The sequence below is a fragment of the Balaenoptera borealis genome (genome assembly GCF_965194805.1).
Source record: "Balaenoptera borealis genome assembly, chromosome: 11".
Lineage (NCBI taxonomy): Eukaryota > Metazoa > Chordata > Mammalia > Artiodactyla > Balaenopteridae > Balaenoptera > Balaenoptera borealis.
The window spans coordinates 6,247,149-6,260,283 of NC_138868.1; the positions used below are offsets into that span (position 1 = coordinate 6,247,149).

Here is a 13,135-nt window from a genome sequence, read left to right on the forward strand (position 1 = left end):
ACATGGATGCCAGAGCCCAATCCAAGCAGCTCTGACGTTCTGTGTCCTCCTGCCCTGAGGCTGTCACAAGGCCCTTCAGCCCACGGTGGGGCAGGGGCGGCTCCATCAGGGCACACACGGGGACATCTTCATTCAAGCCAGGCTGACCCTTAGACGAGGATTCCCAAGTCTTCTCCACCTCAAGGACCCAAGATGCCCATGCCTCTGGGCCCAAGCTGAGACCCAGGAGTGGGCGCCAGTGCCAAGGGGACCCCCAAAAACCACCACCCCAAGTTCCCCAACCCCCAAACCTGTGAGTCCAGAAAGTCTTGGGCTAGTTTGGCATCTTCCATGGTACAGTTCCCAGAGAAATAGGTGGTGATTCCCTGTCGGGGAAGGGGCAGATGGGAAATAGGAGTTGCTGAGTTGGGTTGGGGAAGCTGGTGAATTCCTTCCCAGCCACCCTCTCCAGCCTCTGGCTTCCTCCACTTCCTCTCAGCAGCCTCCACTGTCCCTCTCCGACTCTTTCCAGGGGAAAAAAATTATAACACAAACAACAAACAGAGGCCCAAGTCCAGCCTTCCTGCAGCTCTGTGCCAGCCTCTCGCGGGCCCGCCCCTGAGGTTTGCTGCATCCCTCACCCCACGCAGCTCCCAAGCAGCCTCCAGAGGTGGGAAGCTTTGGCCCCCTCCTTCCCCATGCCCCCTCCTCAGCTCCCTCCGGCTCTCAGCTTCTCTCCTTCCTTCCTCCTGCACATGGCATCCCAGGATGTCAGAACTGGGAGGGCATTCAGAAAGCGTTCCATCCAACCTGCCATCCAAACGATGACGCTGAGGCCCGCGGTGGAGGGCAGCTTGGCCTCAGGCGTGACGGACAGCCCGCTGCCTCCCCATCGGGTGCCCTTCCCTCCATACCAGGCGGCCCCCAAGGATGCCCTCCACTCCCCAGTGTGGCTGGGGGCACCTCACCTCCTTCCCCAGCCCGAGGTGTCGAAGCCTCGATTCCAGAGAGAACATGAGCTCCCCGCAGGTCTGCCAGAGGCCCCTGACTTCCTCCGGGTGCTGCTCCGCGGCCTTACTGCCCAGGATCACACGTTCCAGCTTCTCCTGCAGGGGAAGGGAGGCCCGTGGCCTGGCCACACCACCCGAACCTGCCTCCTGGAGCACCCCCCCTCCCCGCCCCCATCGACCCCCAAGCTCTTCTCCCACAGTCTAAGACCTTCTGGCTCTGAGTGCAGTTGACGGACCGGCAGCATTGACATTGCCCGAGAAATGCAGACCCTCACGCCCCCCCTGCTCAGGCCTGCTGGGCCAGAAGCTGCATTTCAACAAGCTCGCCAGGCAATTCGTGCACTCAGTAGGGGCTGAGAGCCCTGGTGTAAGAGCTGCCTCTGCCCCAAAAGGGCCCGAGCCCCGTGGTCCCAGAGAGGGACTCCTCATGCCCAGGCCCCTCCGCTGTCCTCAGTGGTGACCAGCAGGCTCCATCTCTGCAGCACCTAACAGCGCACAGAGCCCTTTCACAGCCTCCGCTCATTCGTCAGCAGGGTCAGGAGGTGGCTGCAGCGCCCAAGGCCGTGCAGTGTGGTAGGGACAAGGTCAAGGCTCCTCTCAGGGCCCGACTCCCACTGGGGCTCCATGTGCTGCATGCCCCGCCCCCCCATCCCACCGGCCCCAAGCTGCCCACCTTCCCCAGCCCTCTTCAGCTCACCTTGGGCAGGTTGGGAACAAACTTGGTGTCACCAAAGGACTTGTAGTTGCCCATGTTGGAGTAGACACCTGCAGTGTAGACCAGGAACGCCTGGGGGAAAGGGGGTCAGAGGAAGCACAGCCTCCCTACCCCACGGAGGTTCCCTCCTGGGATATTAACACCCCAGAGGAAGCAGCATGGGTGAGGCTGGGAGATCGGCGGGGCAGGACCCACATCCTGGGAGGCCCCAGTCTGGCCACAACATGCTTTCACAGCCCAGTCTTCACACACCCATCGTCCAGCCAAACTGGTCTTCTCAACAGCTACCAAATACATCCAAGCCCTCATGCACCTTGTTCCCTTTACATCAGCACCCTCTCAGCCACCTGCGGCCCTCTCATGTGACCCCCGAGGCCCAGTGCAAACACCACCTCCTTCTGCAGGAAACCTGTCCGCAGCCCTCACCTGGCAGGCAGCCAGCACCGGCAGCATCAAAAGTTAGGGCTGGAGGGGCCTTGGTCAACTACTCTATGGCCTTTGCTGGCCCCAAAATCTAGCCTCCCTTCCTCTGGCAATAAGGCCTCACATCTTCCTTTTGAGATAGGGCGAAATCTCCCTTCCCCAACTCCAAGGGTGGGCACAGGCCCAAGCTGGCCAATAAGAGCCCAACCAGGAAATTTCCCAGTGGCAACGAGCCTCTGTTTTATACCAAGAATCATCAAGCCTGAAGCCCCTGGAGCTCCCCTACTGGGGTGACGGAAGAAAGCAAAGCTGAGAGCTGAAGACTGCATCACCACGGTATCACCGAGTCCCTGAATCTAGTCGTGCTTGAAGCCTCCCTAGCACTGGACTTTTCAATTATGTGAGCCAGTAATTCTTTTTTTAAATAGACTTTATTCTATAGAGTAGGTTTAGGTTCCCAGCAAAACTGAGCGGCAGGTACAGAGATTACTCCAAAGTCCCCTATCCCCACACAGGCACAGCCTCCCCCATTTTAATAGCCCGCACTAGACTGGTGCATTTCTTACAACTGATGAACCTACACTGACACGTCATCACCCAAAGGTCATAGTTTACATTAGGGTTCACTCTTCGCATTGTACATTCTATGGGTTTAGACAGATGTATAATGACATATATCTACCATTATGTATGATACGTTACTCTGTATTATACAGAGTAGTTTCAGTGTCCTAAAAATCCTCTGTGCTCGTCCTCCCTCCCAACGCCTGGCAACTACTGATCTTTTTACTATCTCCATAGTTTTGCCTTTTCCAAAATATCATAGAGTTGGAATCATACAGTATGTACCCTTTTCAGATTGGTTTCTTTCACCCAGTAATATGCATTTAACTTTCTCCATGTCTTTTCATGGCTTGATAGCTCATTTCTTTTTAGCCCTAGATAATGTTCCATTGTCTGATGTACCACAGTTTGTTTATTGATTCAGCTACTGAAGGACATCTCAGTTACTTCCAAGTTTTGTCAGTTATGAATACAGCTGCTATAAAAATCGTGTGCAGGTTTTTTTGTGGACATAAGTTTCACTTCAAGTTTTCACCTTGGTAAGTACCAAGGAGCATGACTGCTGAATCGTATGGCAAGAGTACGTTTAATTTTATAAGGAAGTGCCAAACTCTCTTCCAAAGTGGTTGTACCATTTTGCATTCCCACCAGCAATGAACAAAAGTTCCTATTGTTCCACATCCTTGCCAATATTTGGTGTTGTCGGTGTTTTAGATTTTGGCCAATCTAATAAGTATATAATGGCATCTTGTTTTTTAAGTTTGCAATTCCCTAATGACATACGATGTGGAGCATCTTTTCATATGATTATTTTCCATCTGCATATCTTCTTTGGTGAAATATCTGTTAAGGTCTTTGGTCCATTTTTAAATCGGGTTGCTCATTTTCTTACTGTTGAGTTTTAAGAGTTCTTTGTACATCTTGGATAACAGTCCTTTATTAGACATATATTTGCAAATATTTTCTCCCAGTCTGTGACTTATCTTTTCATTCTCTTGACAGTGTCTTACACAGAGCAGAAAACTTTAATTTTAATAAGTTCAGCTTATCAATTATTTCTTTCATGGATCATACTTGGTGTTGTATCTAAAAAGTCACCTGCATACCCAAGGTCATCTACATTTTCTCCTATGTTATCTTCTGGGAGTTTTATAGTTTTGTATTTAACATTTAAGGCTGTGATTCATTTTGAGTTAATTTTTGTGAAGGATGTAAGGTCTGTGTCTAGATTCTTCTTTTTTTTTTTTTTTAACATATGGATGTCCAGTTGTTCTAGCACCATCTATTGAAAAGACTATTTTTGATTCATTGTATTGCCTTTGCTCTTTGTCAAAGATTTGTTGACTATATTTATGGGGGTCTATTTCTGGGCTCTCTATTCTATTGCACCAATCTATTAGTCTATTATTTTGCCAACAGAACACTTTTTCTTTTTAAATTAATTAATTAATTAATTAATTTTTATTTTTGGCTGCGTTGGGTCTTTGTTGCTGCACGCGGGCTTCCTCTAGTTGCGGCGAGCGGGGGCTACTCTTCATTGCGTGCGGTGCGTGGGCTTCTCACCGCAGTGGCTTCTCTTGTTGCAGAGCATGGGCTATAGGCACATGGGCTTCAGTAGTTGTGGCACGCAGGCTCAGTAGTTGTGCCCCACAGGCTCTAGAGCACAGGCTCAGAAGTTGTGGTGCACGGGCTTAGTTGCTCCGCAGCATGTGGGATCTTCTGGGACCAGGGCTTGAACCCGTGTCCCCTGCGTCGGCAGGTGGATTCTTAACCACTGCGCCACCAGGGAAGCCCCAGAACACTGTCTTGATTACTGTAGCTTTATAGTTAAGTCTTTTTTTTTTTTTTTTTTTAAATTAATTAATTAATTTATTTATTTTGGCTGTGTTGGGTCTTCGTCTCTGTACGAGGGCCCTCTCCAGTTGCGGCAAGCGGGGGCCACCCTTCACCGCGGTGCACGGGCCTCTCACCGTCGCGGCCTCTCCCGTTGCGGAGCACAGGCTCCAGACGCGCAGGCTCAGCAGTTGTGGCTCACGGGCCCAGCTGCCCCGCGGCATGTGGGATCCTCCCAGACCAGGGCCCGAACCCGCGTCCCCTGCACCGGCAGGCAGACTCCCAACCACTGCGCCACCAGGGAAGCCCCTATAGTTAAGTCTTGAACTAGAGTACTATCAGTCCTCCAACTTTGTTCTTCTGCTTCATTATTGTGTTGGCTATTCTGAGTCTTTTGCCTCGCCACATTAACTTTAGAATCAGTTTGCTGGTATCCACAAAACAACTTGCTGGGATTTTGACTGGGATTGCATTGAATTTATAGATCAAGTTGGGAAGGAGTGACATCTTGACAATATTGAATCTTTCTATGCACAAACATGGAATATCTCTCCATTTATTTAGTTCTTCTTTGATATTTTTCATCAGAGTTTTGTAGTTTTCCTCATATAAGTCTTGCACACATTTTGTTGGATTTACGACTAGGTATTTCAACTTTTTTGAGTGCTATTGTAAATGGAATTCTGTTTTAAATTTCAAATTCTACTTGTTCATTGCTGGAATATAGGAAAGCAATTGGCTTTTGCATATTAACTTTGCATCCTGCAAACTTGCTATAATTACTAATGAGTTCTAAGAGTTTTTGGTTGATTCTTTCAGATTTTCTACATAGACAATCATGTCATCTGTGAACAAAGACAGTATTATGTCTTCCTTCACAATCTGTATACCTGTTATTTCTTTTTCTTGTCTTGTTGCATTAGCTAGGACTTCCAGTACAATGTTGAAAAGTAGTGGTGAGAGGGGACATCCTTGTCTTATTCCTGATGTTAGTGGGAAAGTTTTTCACCACTAAATATGATGTTAGCTGTAAGATTTCTGGTTTTCTGACAGTTTTTATCATGAATGGGTGTTGGATTTTGCCAAATGCTTCTTCTGCATCTATTGATATGATCGTGTGATTTTTCTTCTCTAGCCTGTTGATGTGATGATTTACATTTATTAATTTCTGAATGTTGAACCAGATTGGCAGGATAAATCCTACTTGGTCATGGTACATAATTCTTTTTATATGTTGTTGGATTCAATTTACTAACATTTTATTGAGGATTTTTGCATCTATGCTCATGAGACATATTGGTCTGTAGTTTTCTTTTCTTTCATTGTAATTTTTGTCTGATTTTGGTTTTAGGGTAATACTGGCCTCACAGAATGAGTTAGAAATTATTCCCTCTGCTTTTCTCTTCTGAAAGAGATTGTAGAGAATTGGTATGTTTAGTACCAATTAAGTTAGTACTACTAACTTAAATGTTTAGTAGTGAACCTATTTTGGCTTGATGTTTTCTGTTTTGGAAGGTTGTTTATTAATTATTGATTCCATTTCTTTAATAGATATAGGCCTATGTAGATTATCTATTTCTTCTTGTGTGAGTTTTGGCAGATTATGTCTTTCAAGGAATTGGTCCATTTCGTATAGGTTATCAAATTTGTGGGCATAAAATTTTTCATAGTATTCCTTGATTATCATTTGAATGCCCATGGATCTGTAGTGATGTCCCTTCTTTCATTTCTGATATTAGCAGTTTGCGACCTCTCACTTTTTTTTCTTAGTTAGCCTGGCTAGAGGTTTATCGATTGCTATGATCTGAATGTTTGTGTCCCTCCAAAACCAGTATGTTGAAACCTAACCTCCAAGGCCACGGTATTAGGAGACGGGGCCTTTGGGAGGAGATTAGATCATGAGGGCATAGCCCTCCTCATTGAGATTAGTGCCCCTACAAAAGAGATCCCAGAGAGCCAGCTCAAACGATCCATCATGTGAAAACACAGTGAGAAGTCAGCAGTCTGCAACCCAGAAGAGGACTTTCACCAGAACCCGACCATGCTGGTACCTGTCTTCCATTCTTTTTCTGCCTTCTGTGGTTTTAACTGAGCGTTTTAATATGATTCCATTTTCTCTCCTTTCTTAGCATATCAGTTGTACTTCTTTTTCTATTTTTTTCAGTGGTTGAGTTTGCAATATACATTTACAACTAATTCAAGTCCACTTCATGGGCAGTTTGAGTACCTTATAATAACAAAATAATCCTAATTCTTGTCTCCCCTCCCTCATATCACTTCTGTCATTCATTTCACTTCTACATAAGCATACATAAGCATATACATACATGTACACATAAGCACACATAGTTGGATATGTTGCTGCTATTATTATTTTGGACAAACTGTTATCTCTGAGATCAATTAAGAATAAGAAAAATAAAAGTTTTTATTTTACCTTCACTTATTCCTTCTCCAATGCTTTTCCTTTTTTTACTGTACATCTGAGTTTCTGACCTATATCATTTTCCTTCTCTCTAAAGAACTTCTTTTAACATTTCCTGCAAAGCAGGTCTATTGGCAACACATTCCCTCAATTTTTGTTTGTTTGAGAAAGTCTTTATTTCCACTTCACTTTTGAAGGATAATTTCACAGGGTACAGAATTCTAGGTTGGTGGCTTTTTATCTCAACACTGTAAATATTTCAGTCCACTCTTCTTGCTTGCGTGATTTCTGAAAGGTCAGATGTAATTCTTATTTTTGTGCCTCTGTGGATAATTTTTCCTTCTGGGTTCTTTCAGGACTTTTTCTTTCTCTTTGATTTTCTGTAGTTTAAACATGATATGCCTACATGTAGGTTTTGTTTGTTTTTCTTTTTTGTTTTGCACTTACTATCCTACTTGGTGTTCTCTGAATTTCCTGGATCTGTGGTTTGGTATCTGACATCAATTTGGGGAAATTCTCAGTCATTATTATTTCAGATATTTCTTCTGTTTCTTTCTTTCTTCTTCTGGCTTTATCACTATATATATGTTACACTGCTTATAGTTGTCCCAGTTCTTAGATATCCTATTCTGTTTTCTGCAGTCTTTTTTCTCTTTGCTTTTCAGTTTCGGAGTTTCTATTGAGATACCCTCAAGCTCAGAGATTCTTTCCTCTGCTATGTCAAGTCTACTAATAAGCCCATCAAATGTGTCCTTCACTTCTATTAGTGTTTTTTTGATCTCTAGCACTTTTTGGATCTTTGTTGGAATTTCCATCTCCCTGCCTACATTGCCCATCTGTTCTTTTTTTTTTTTTTTTTTTTATTTTATTTATGGCTGTGTTGGGTCTTCGTTTCTCTGCGAGGGCTTTCTCTAGTTGTGGCAAGCGGGGGCCACTCTTCATCGCAGTGCGCGGGCCTCTCACTATCGTGGCCTCTCTTGTTGCGGAGCACAGGCTCCAGACGCGCAGGCTCAGTAATTGTGGCTCACAGGCCCAGTTGCTCCGCGGCATGTGGGATCTTCCCAGACCAGGGCTCGAACCTGTGTCCCCTGCATTGGCAGGCAGATTCTCAACCACTGCGCCATCAGGGAAGCCCTGTTCTTTTTTTTTTAATTGAAATATAGTTAATTTACAATATTGTGTTAGTTTCAAGTATACAGCAAAGTGATTCAGATATATATATGTATATATCTATATGTATATATCTATATATGTATTCTTGTTCAGATTCTTTTCTATTATAGGTTATTACAAGATACTGAGTATAGTTCCCTGTGCTATACAATAGGTCCTTGTTGTTTACCTATTTTATATATAGTAGTGTATATATGTTAATCCCAAACTGCCCATCTGTTCTTGCATGCTGTTTACTTTATCCATTAGCACCCTTAGAATATTAGTCATAGTTGTTTTAATTCCTGGTCTGATAAGTCCAACATCCCTGCCATATCTGAGTCTGGTTCTGATACTTGCTCTGTCTCTTCAAGCTGTGTTTTTTGCCTTTAAGAATGTTTTGGAATTTTTTTCTTGATAGCCAGACATGATGTGCTAGGTAAAAGGAGCTGTCATAAATAGGCCTTTATTAAGGTGATGGTAAGGTGTGGGGGCAGGGGAAGCATTCTAGAGTCCCATGATTAGGTCTCAGTCCTTTAGTGAGCCTTTGCTGCTGGACTATGAACTTCACATGTGCTTCTCAGTCCCATGTTCCCACCACTCCTCTTAGGTGGGACAGATGGTCAGAGCTATGGAGTTGGGTATTTCCCTTCTTCCAGATCAGTTAGACTCTGATAAAACCCTAGCAGGTTTGGTTCTGGTTAAACAGTTTCTCCTGAGGGCAGACCATGTTAGGAAGAACTGAATGTTCTAGCATATTTCAAAAATGGTTCCTTTTCCTCTCCTCCTGTGAGGAGCATGAGGGACTTTTTCTCGGAAATTCATTATGAGAACCAGGTCAAGCTCCTGGAGGTAAAATCCCCCAAACTGTGGGCCCCCCTTATGACTGGGTCCCCTTGGAGTTTTTAACTCTTAGAATTGTCCACACTGAGCCTCCAGCAATTCATCAGTTACAGTTCAGGTTTTCCTACCCCAGCACTGGTTCTGTGGAGGTTTCTGCTCATGAATTTTTGCTCTGGTAAGTTGTGATTCTCTGTACCTGCCTGTCTGTCTCTCCAATTTTGGGGGCAGCAGTTTGCCCTGTGACCTCACTTCTCTTAAGGATCTAAGAAGAGTTGTTGATTTTTCAATTTCTTCAGCTTTTTACTTGTTGTTAGAACAGATGGGCAACATCTAAGTTCCTTACATGCCAGACCAGACTGGGAGTCAAGGTTCTTTTTTTTTTTCTTCATTTAAGCCAATTTGAGGTGGGTTTCTGTTACTTACAAACAAAAGAATCCCACTGAAAATAATGAATACTTGGGTAGCACTTTTCCATTAATAAGCACTTCCCCAGCTATTAGCTCTTTTAATGAGTAAATCAAGGCCTAGAGGCGGGATGTGATTACTCAAAGTTCAAAAAAACGTAGAAGAAACAGCCTGGGCCTCAGCGCAGAGATAAGCAATCCAATCCCTTTATTTTACATATAGAAAGACAGACCATATCCTCATACATTCTTGGTGAAGCTTTTTCAGATGATGATTTAACAGCACCAATCAATTGCCAATGTACAGAGTCTTTGACCCAGCAATTCTACTTCTACAAATAGATCCTACTCACACATGTGCATAAGTATGCTCATCGTGGTATTGTTTGTAAGAAGAGTAGAGAAAAACCTAAATGTCCATCAATAAAGAAAAGATTAAATTGATTATAGTGTACATTGCTGTGGAATGCTTCACAGCCAATAAAAAAGAATGAGATGGATTTATATGTACCCCATGTAAGTTCCCCAAGACATGGTGTTCAGTGAAAAAAGCAGAACTCATAAGAATACATAGAATGTGATCTCATATGTAAAAGAGAAAATAAGGAACTAATACATGTGCATATGTACATGTACAGGTATGCAATACAGACAGAGGACTGAAAAGGTTATATATCCCACCATCTTCAGTGGTTACCTCTGGGGAGGGCACTGAGAACAAATGATCTTTTTGTTTTGTTTTGTGTCTTTCTGCATTGCTGGAATGCATTAAGAATGCATTAATGTGTTCCTTGGCCAACAGACCCACAGACAGACAAAAACAAGGGGACAGGCAGAACATTCTGCCCAGGGACACGCAACACGGTAGAGGAAGATATGGTCCAGAACGCAGACCTCCTGATTCCTACACTGGACTCATCCCTCTACCGCCTCCGAATCTCCACGGCTGTTTCCTTTACTCCACAGCCCTTGTTACAATCACAGCAGCCACCACTTATCTGGCGTCAGGTCACTACAACCCTAAGAGGTACAGACTACCCTCATGCATATCTTGCAGATGAGAAGACTGAAGCTCCAGGAGGGGATGTCCCTGTGTTTGAAAACTTTCATCTAATGCAAAGAGACAGAAAGTCCTTTGTACCCCTGCTTCCTGGCCCCTCACACCCAGAAGCCACTCAGGAAATGCAGGTTGGCCTGAGAGAACTGACCTGATATTCCTCCTCGGTAAGGCCCTCAGCCAGGGCATGCTGGCGCAGCTGGTCGGGGTCCTGCGCACGGAAGAGGCGGCTGAGCAAGGCATAGATGTAGGGGGCCTCAGGGGAGGTCTGCAGCAGCACGGCCAGGCCTCCATACCAGGCAGCCCGTGACAGGTGGTGGGCATAGAGGCGCTCTGTGGGTAACAGCAGGCGGAAGGCCTCGCGGCAGTCCAGGCTAGACACGCCGATGTCATTGGGGAGGATGTACTGGGTGTCCGCCATGGGCCCTGCTGAGAACCATCACCATGATCACAGCCATCATTTATCGCACGCCAACTGCACACCTGACTCTGTACTCTCACAGTCTGATTTAATCCTCTCCAAAGTCCATGAGGAAGGGAATACCATTGTACCCATGCACCAGATATGTTAACTGAGGCTCAGAGACGGTTAGGTGACTCACCCAAGGAGATTACAAAACATTCTGGTAGGCAATGTTTGGCCCGTGGCCTCTCAAACTTAAAGATTGAATCCAACTACCTAATATTACAGTTGGGGAAACAGGTCCAGAGAGGCTAGAGCTTTGCCTAATAACACAAGGGAGAGGTCAGAAGCAAAGATCTGCATCTCTGGACTCCCAGCCCCAGGCCTCACTCCTCCCCTCCTCCTTCTCTGACCTCCTAGCCTCCTCCTTCAGAATTATCCTGCAGGTTCTTCAATTCTGCCCACCACTGTGTTCATAAGGACAAAGTCCCAGTTGGAAGACCCAGGTTCCAATCCTGGCTCAGCCCCAGACTCCTAATATCAAGTCAATTGTTTTACTTTTCTGCCCCTCCATTACGGCCTCTGTAAGATGAGATTGATAGTAACCCCAACCTCACCGGGTGGGTATGCAAATTAGACGAGGTCACGAGGTCACAAGGTCACTCCAATCGAATGGAATGTACCTACAGCAGTAAATGATTTTCCCTGAACTCTTCCTCTTGCACTGATCCCAGGATCTGTCCCACCCTCAGCTCTCTGCCTTTTCTTCGGTCCTCCGTCCTCCTGTCCTCTCCCTGTACTGGGCCAGGGGAGCTACCCTAGCTACAGAAGTTCAGAGTTGGGAGAAAACTCATTTTACAGTTAGGGAGATTGAGGCCAAGCAACTTACCGAAGGTCTCACTGCCCGGTTGGGATCCGGGTGTCTCCCAACCCAGAGTATACTCCACAAAGCCCTCTCTTACTCGGAATGAGTTTCCAACCTCCCCCGCCCCTCCCGATGCTGCTCCCCAACAGCACAATCCCCTGGGTTCTGAAAGGAGTGTTAACCCTTTGCTGCCTGGAGCATTCCTTGGCCTCAGGGCCGCGATGAATTTGGCAGGGGTACGGGATGGGGGGCAGAAAGAGAATGATCTTGCGCTCGGCCCAGACTCGCCCTGTCCCCCGAGGGTGACACATTGTGACCCCGAAACCCGGGCGCCGCGCCTCACCTCACCTGCAGCAGCTGCTCCGATCGCAAACTCACTTCCTGCTTCCGGCTCCCCCCATTCATTGGGGCTCCGCGAACTCCGCCCCCACCAGCCAATTGCCGGGCCTCGGGGCCCGGACGGGCATCGCCTCCAGCCAATAGGCGCGCCGAGGCGAGCTTCGCCGGCATGCCGGCTCCCGGCCCCAGGCACCACGGGGTCGTAGCAGAACTGCCCCTGCGGTCTTGGCCTTTTGTCGGCAGGTGGCGCCCGCGCGGGGGTCAGAAACCTCAGTGGCCTGGCCGGTGGCGGCCTAGTCCCGGCTTACGGGACCCCGAGTCCAGGCGGGAAGGCGTGGCTGTCACGGCCAGAGCACCAGGGACTCCCCCCACACAGTCCTGACCTCCGCTCTCCTTTGGGGTTTTTCCCAGTCCCCCGACCTCAGTTTTGTATGGGGGAACCTGCACCGTGGGAGTGATGTGGTCCTTCCTCGGTGGAGTCGAGGGCCAGGGGGCGGAGACTCTTCCGAGACTGCAAAACCCTTCGTGCAGGGAATCGAGGCTACAGGTGAGCGGGCTCCTGCCAGGGCTGACATGGTTCTACCGTGTGGGGGGCGCGGAGAAACGCCCCCAAGTGCTTCCCTGCACCGCTACCGACTCACCGTGGGCCTGATGGGGGCTGTAGCTGAGTATCATCAAGCCTCAGTTTCCTCAGCACAAAGGGGCGAGGGGCCTGGCAGTTCCCCGGTGCTTGCTGGGTGCCTGACGGATGAGAAAGCCGCCTGCGACCCCAAAAGGCTGTCCAGGGCAGAGCCGAGCCTTGGATGTCTGGAGAGACTCACAGGAGGATGGCCTGGGCAGGGAATGGCATGTGGAAGGGCCAAGCGCCCAGCCTGGGTGAAGTGGGGAACATGGTGAGGGTCCCAAGTCAGAGGTGGGGCAGAGCCAGGCCATCTACGGTCCAGTCAGGCCTCCCCTGCCTACTGGCTGTGTGTCCTTGAGTGGGACACTTTACCTCTCTGAGTCTTGGCTTCCTCAGCCAGAGAACCAGGCTAAAAATCGTCTTTACTCGGAGGGATGTTGTAGGCTTCAGTGAAGTGTTGACAGGGTAGTGCTGCCCCCTAGTGTTGTGCAGAGAGGGGTG

At 47.3% G+C, this 13,135-nt stretch overlaps 1 protein-coding gene across 8 annotated transcripts in view; it reads right to left on the reverse strand.

The window, feature by feature from the left end:
* The window catches only part of DPP3 (dipeptidyl peptidase 3), a 33,880-nt gene extending 21,682 nt beyond the window's left edge, over positions 1-12,198 (reverse strand). For 2 of the 8 annotated variants that reach the window (XM_082340814.1, XM_082340811.1), the window contains exons 1-5: positions 12,022-12,153; positions 10,557-10,831; positions 1,687-1,776; positions 948-1,085; positions 291-365 (exon numbers count right to left, since the gene is read on the reverse strand). In XM_082340814.1, the coding sequence (XP_082196940.1) occupies positions 291-365; positions 948-1,085; positions 1,687-1,776; positions 10,557-10,826 (573 nt within the window). In that variant the 5' untranslated portion in view covers positions 10,827-10,831; positions 12,022-12,153. Of the gene's footprint in view, positions 1-290; positions 366-947; positions 1,111-1,686; positions 1,777-10,556; positions 10,835-12,016 lie in introns of all 8 variants that reach the window. The other 6 variants (XM_082340810.1, XM_082340817.1, XM_082340812.1 and 3 more) reach the window with 6 other exon arrangements.
* Positions 12,199-13,135: the final 937 nt, after the last annotated feature.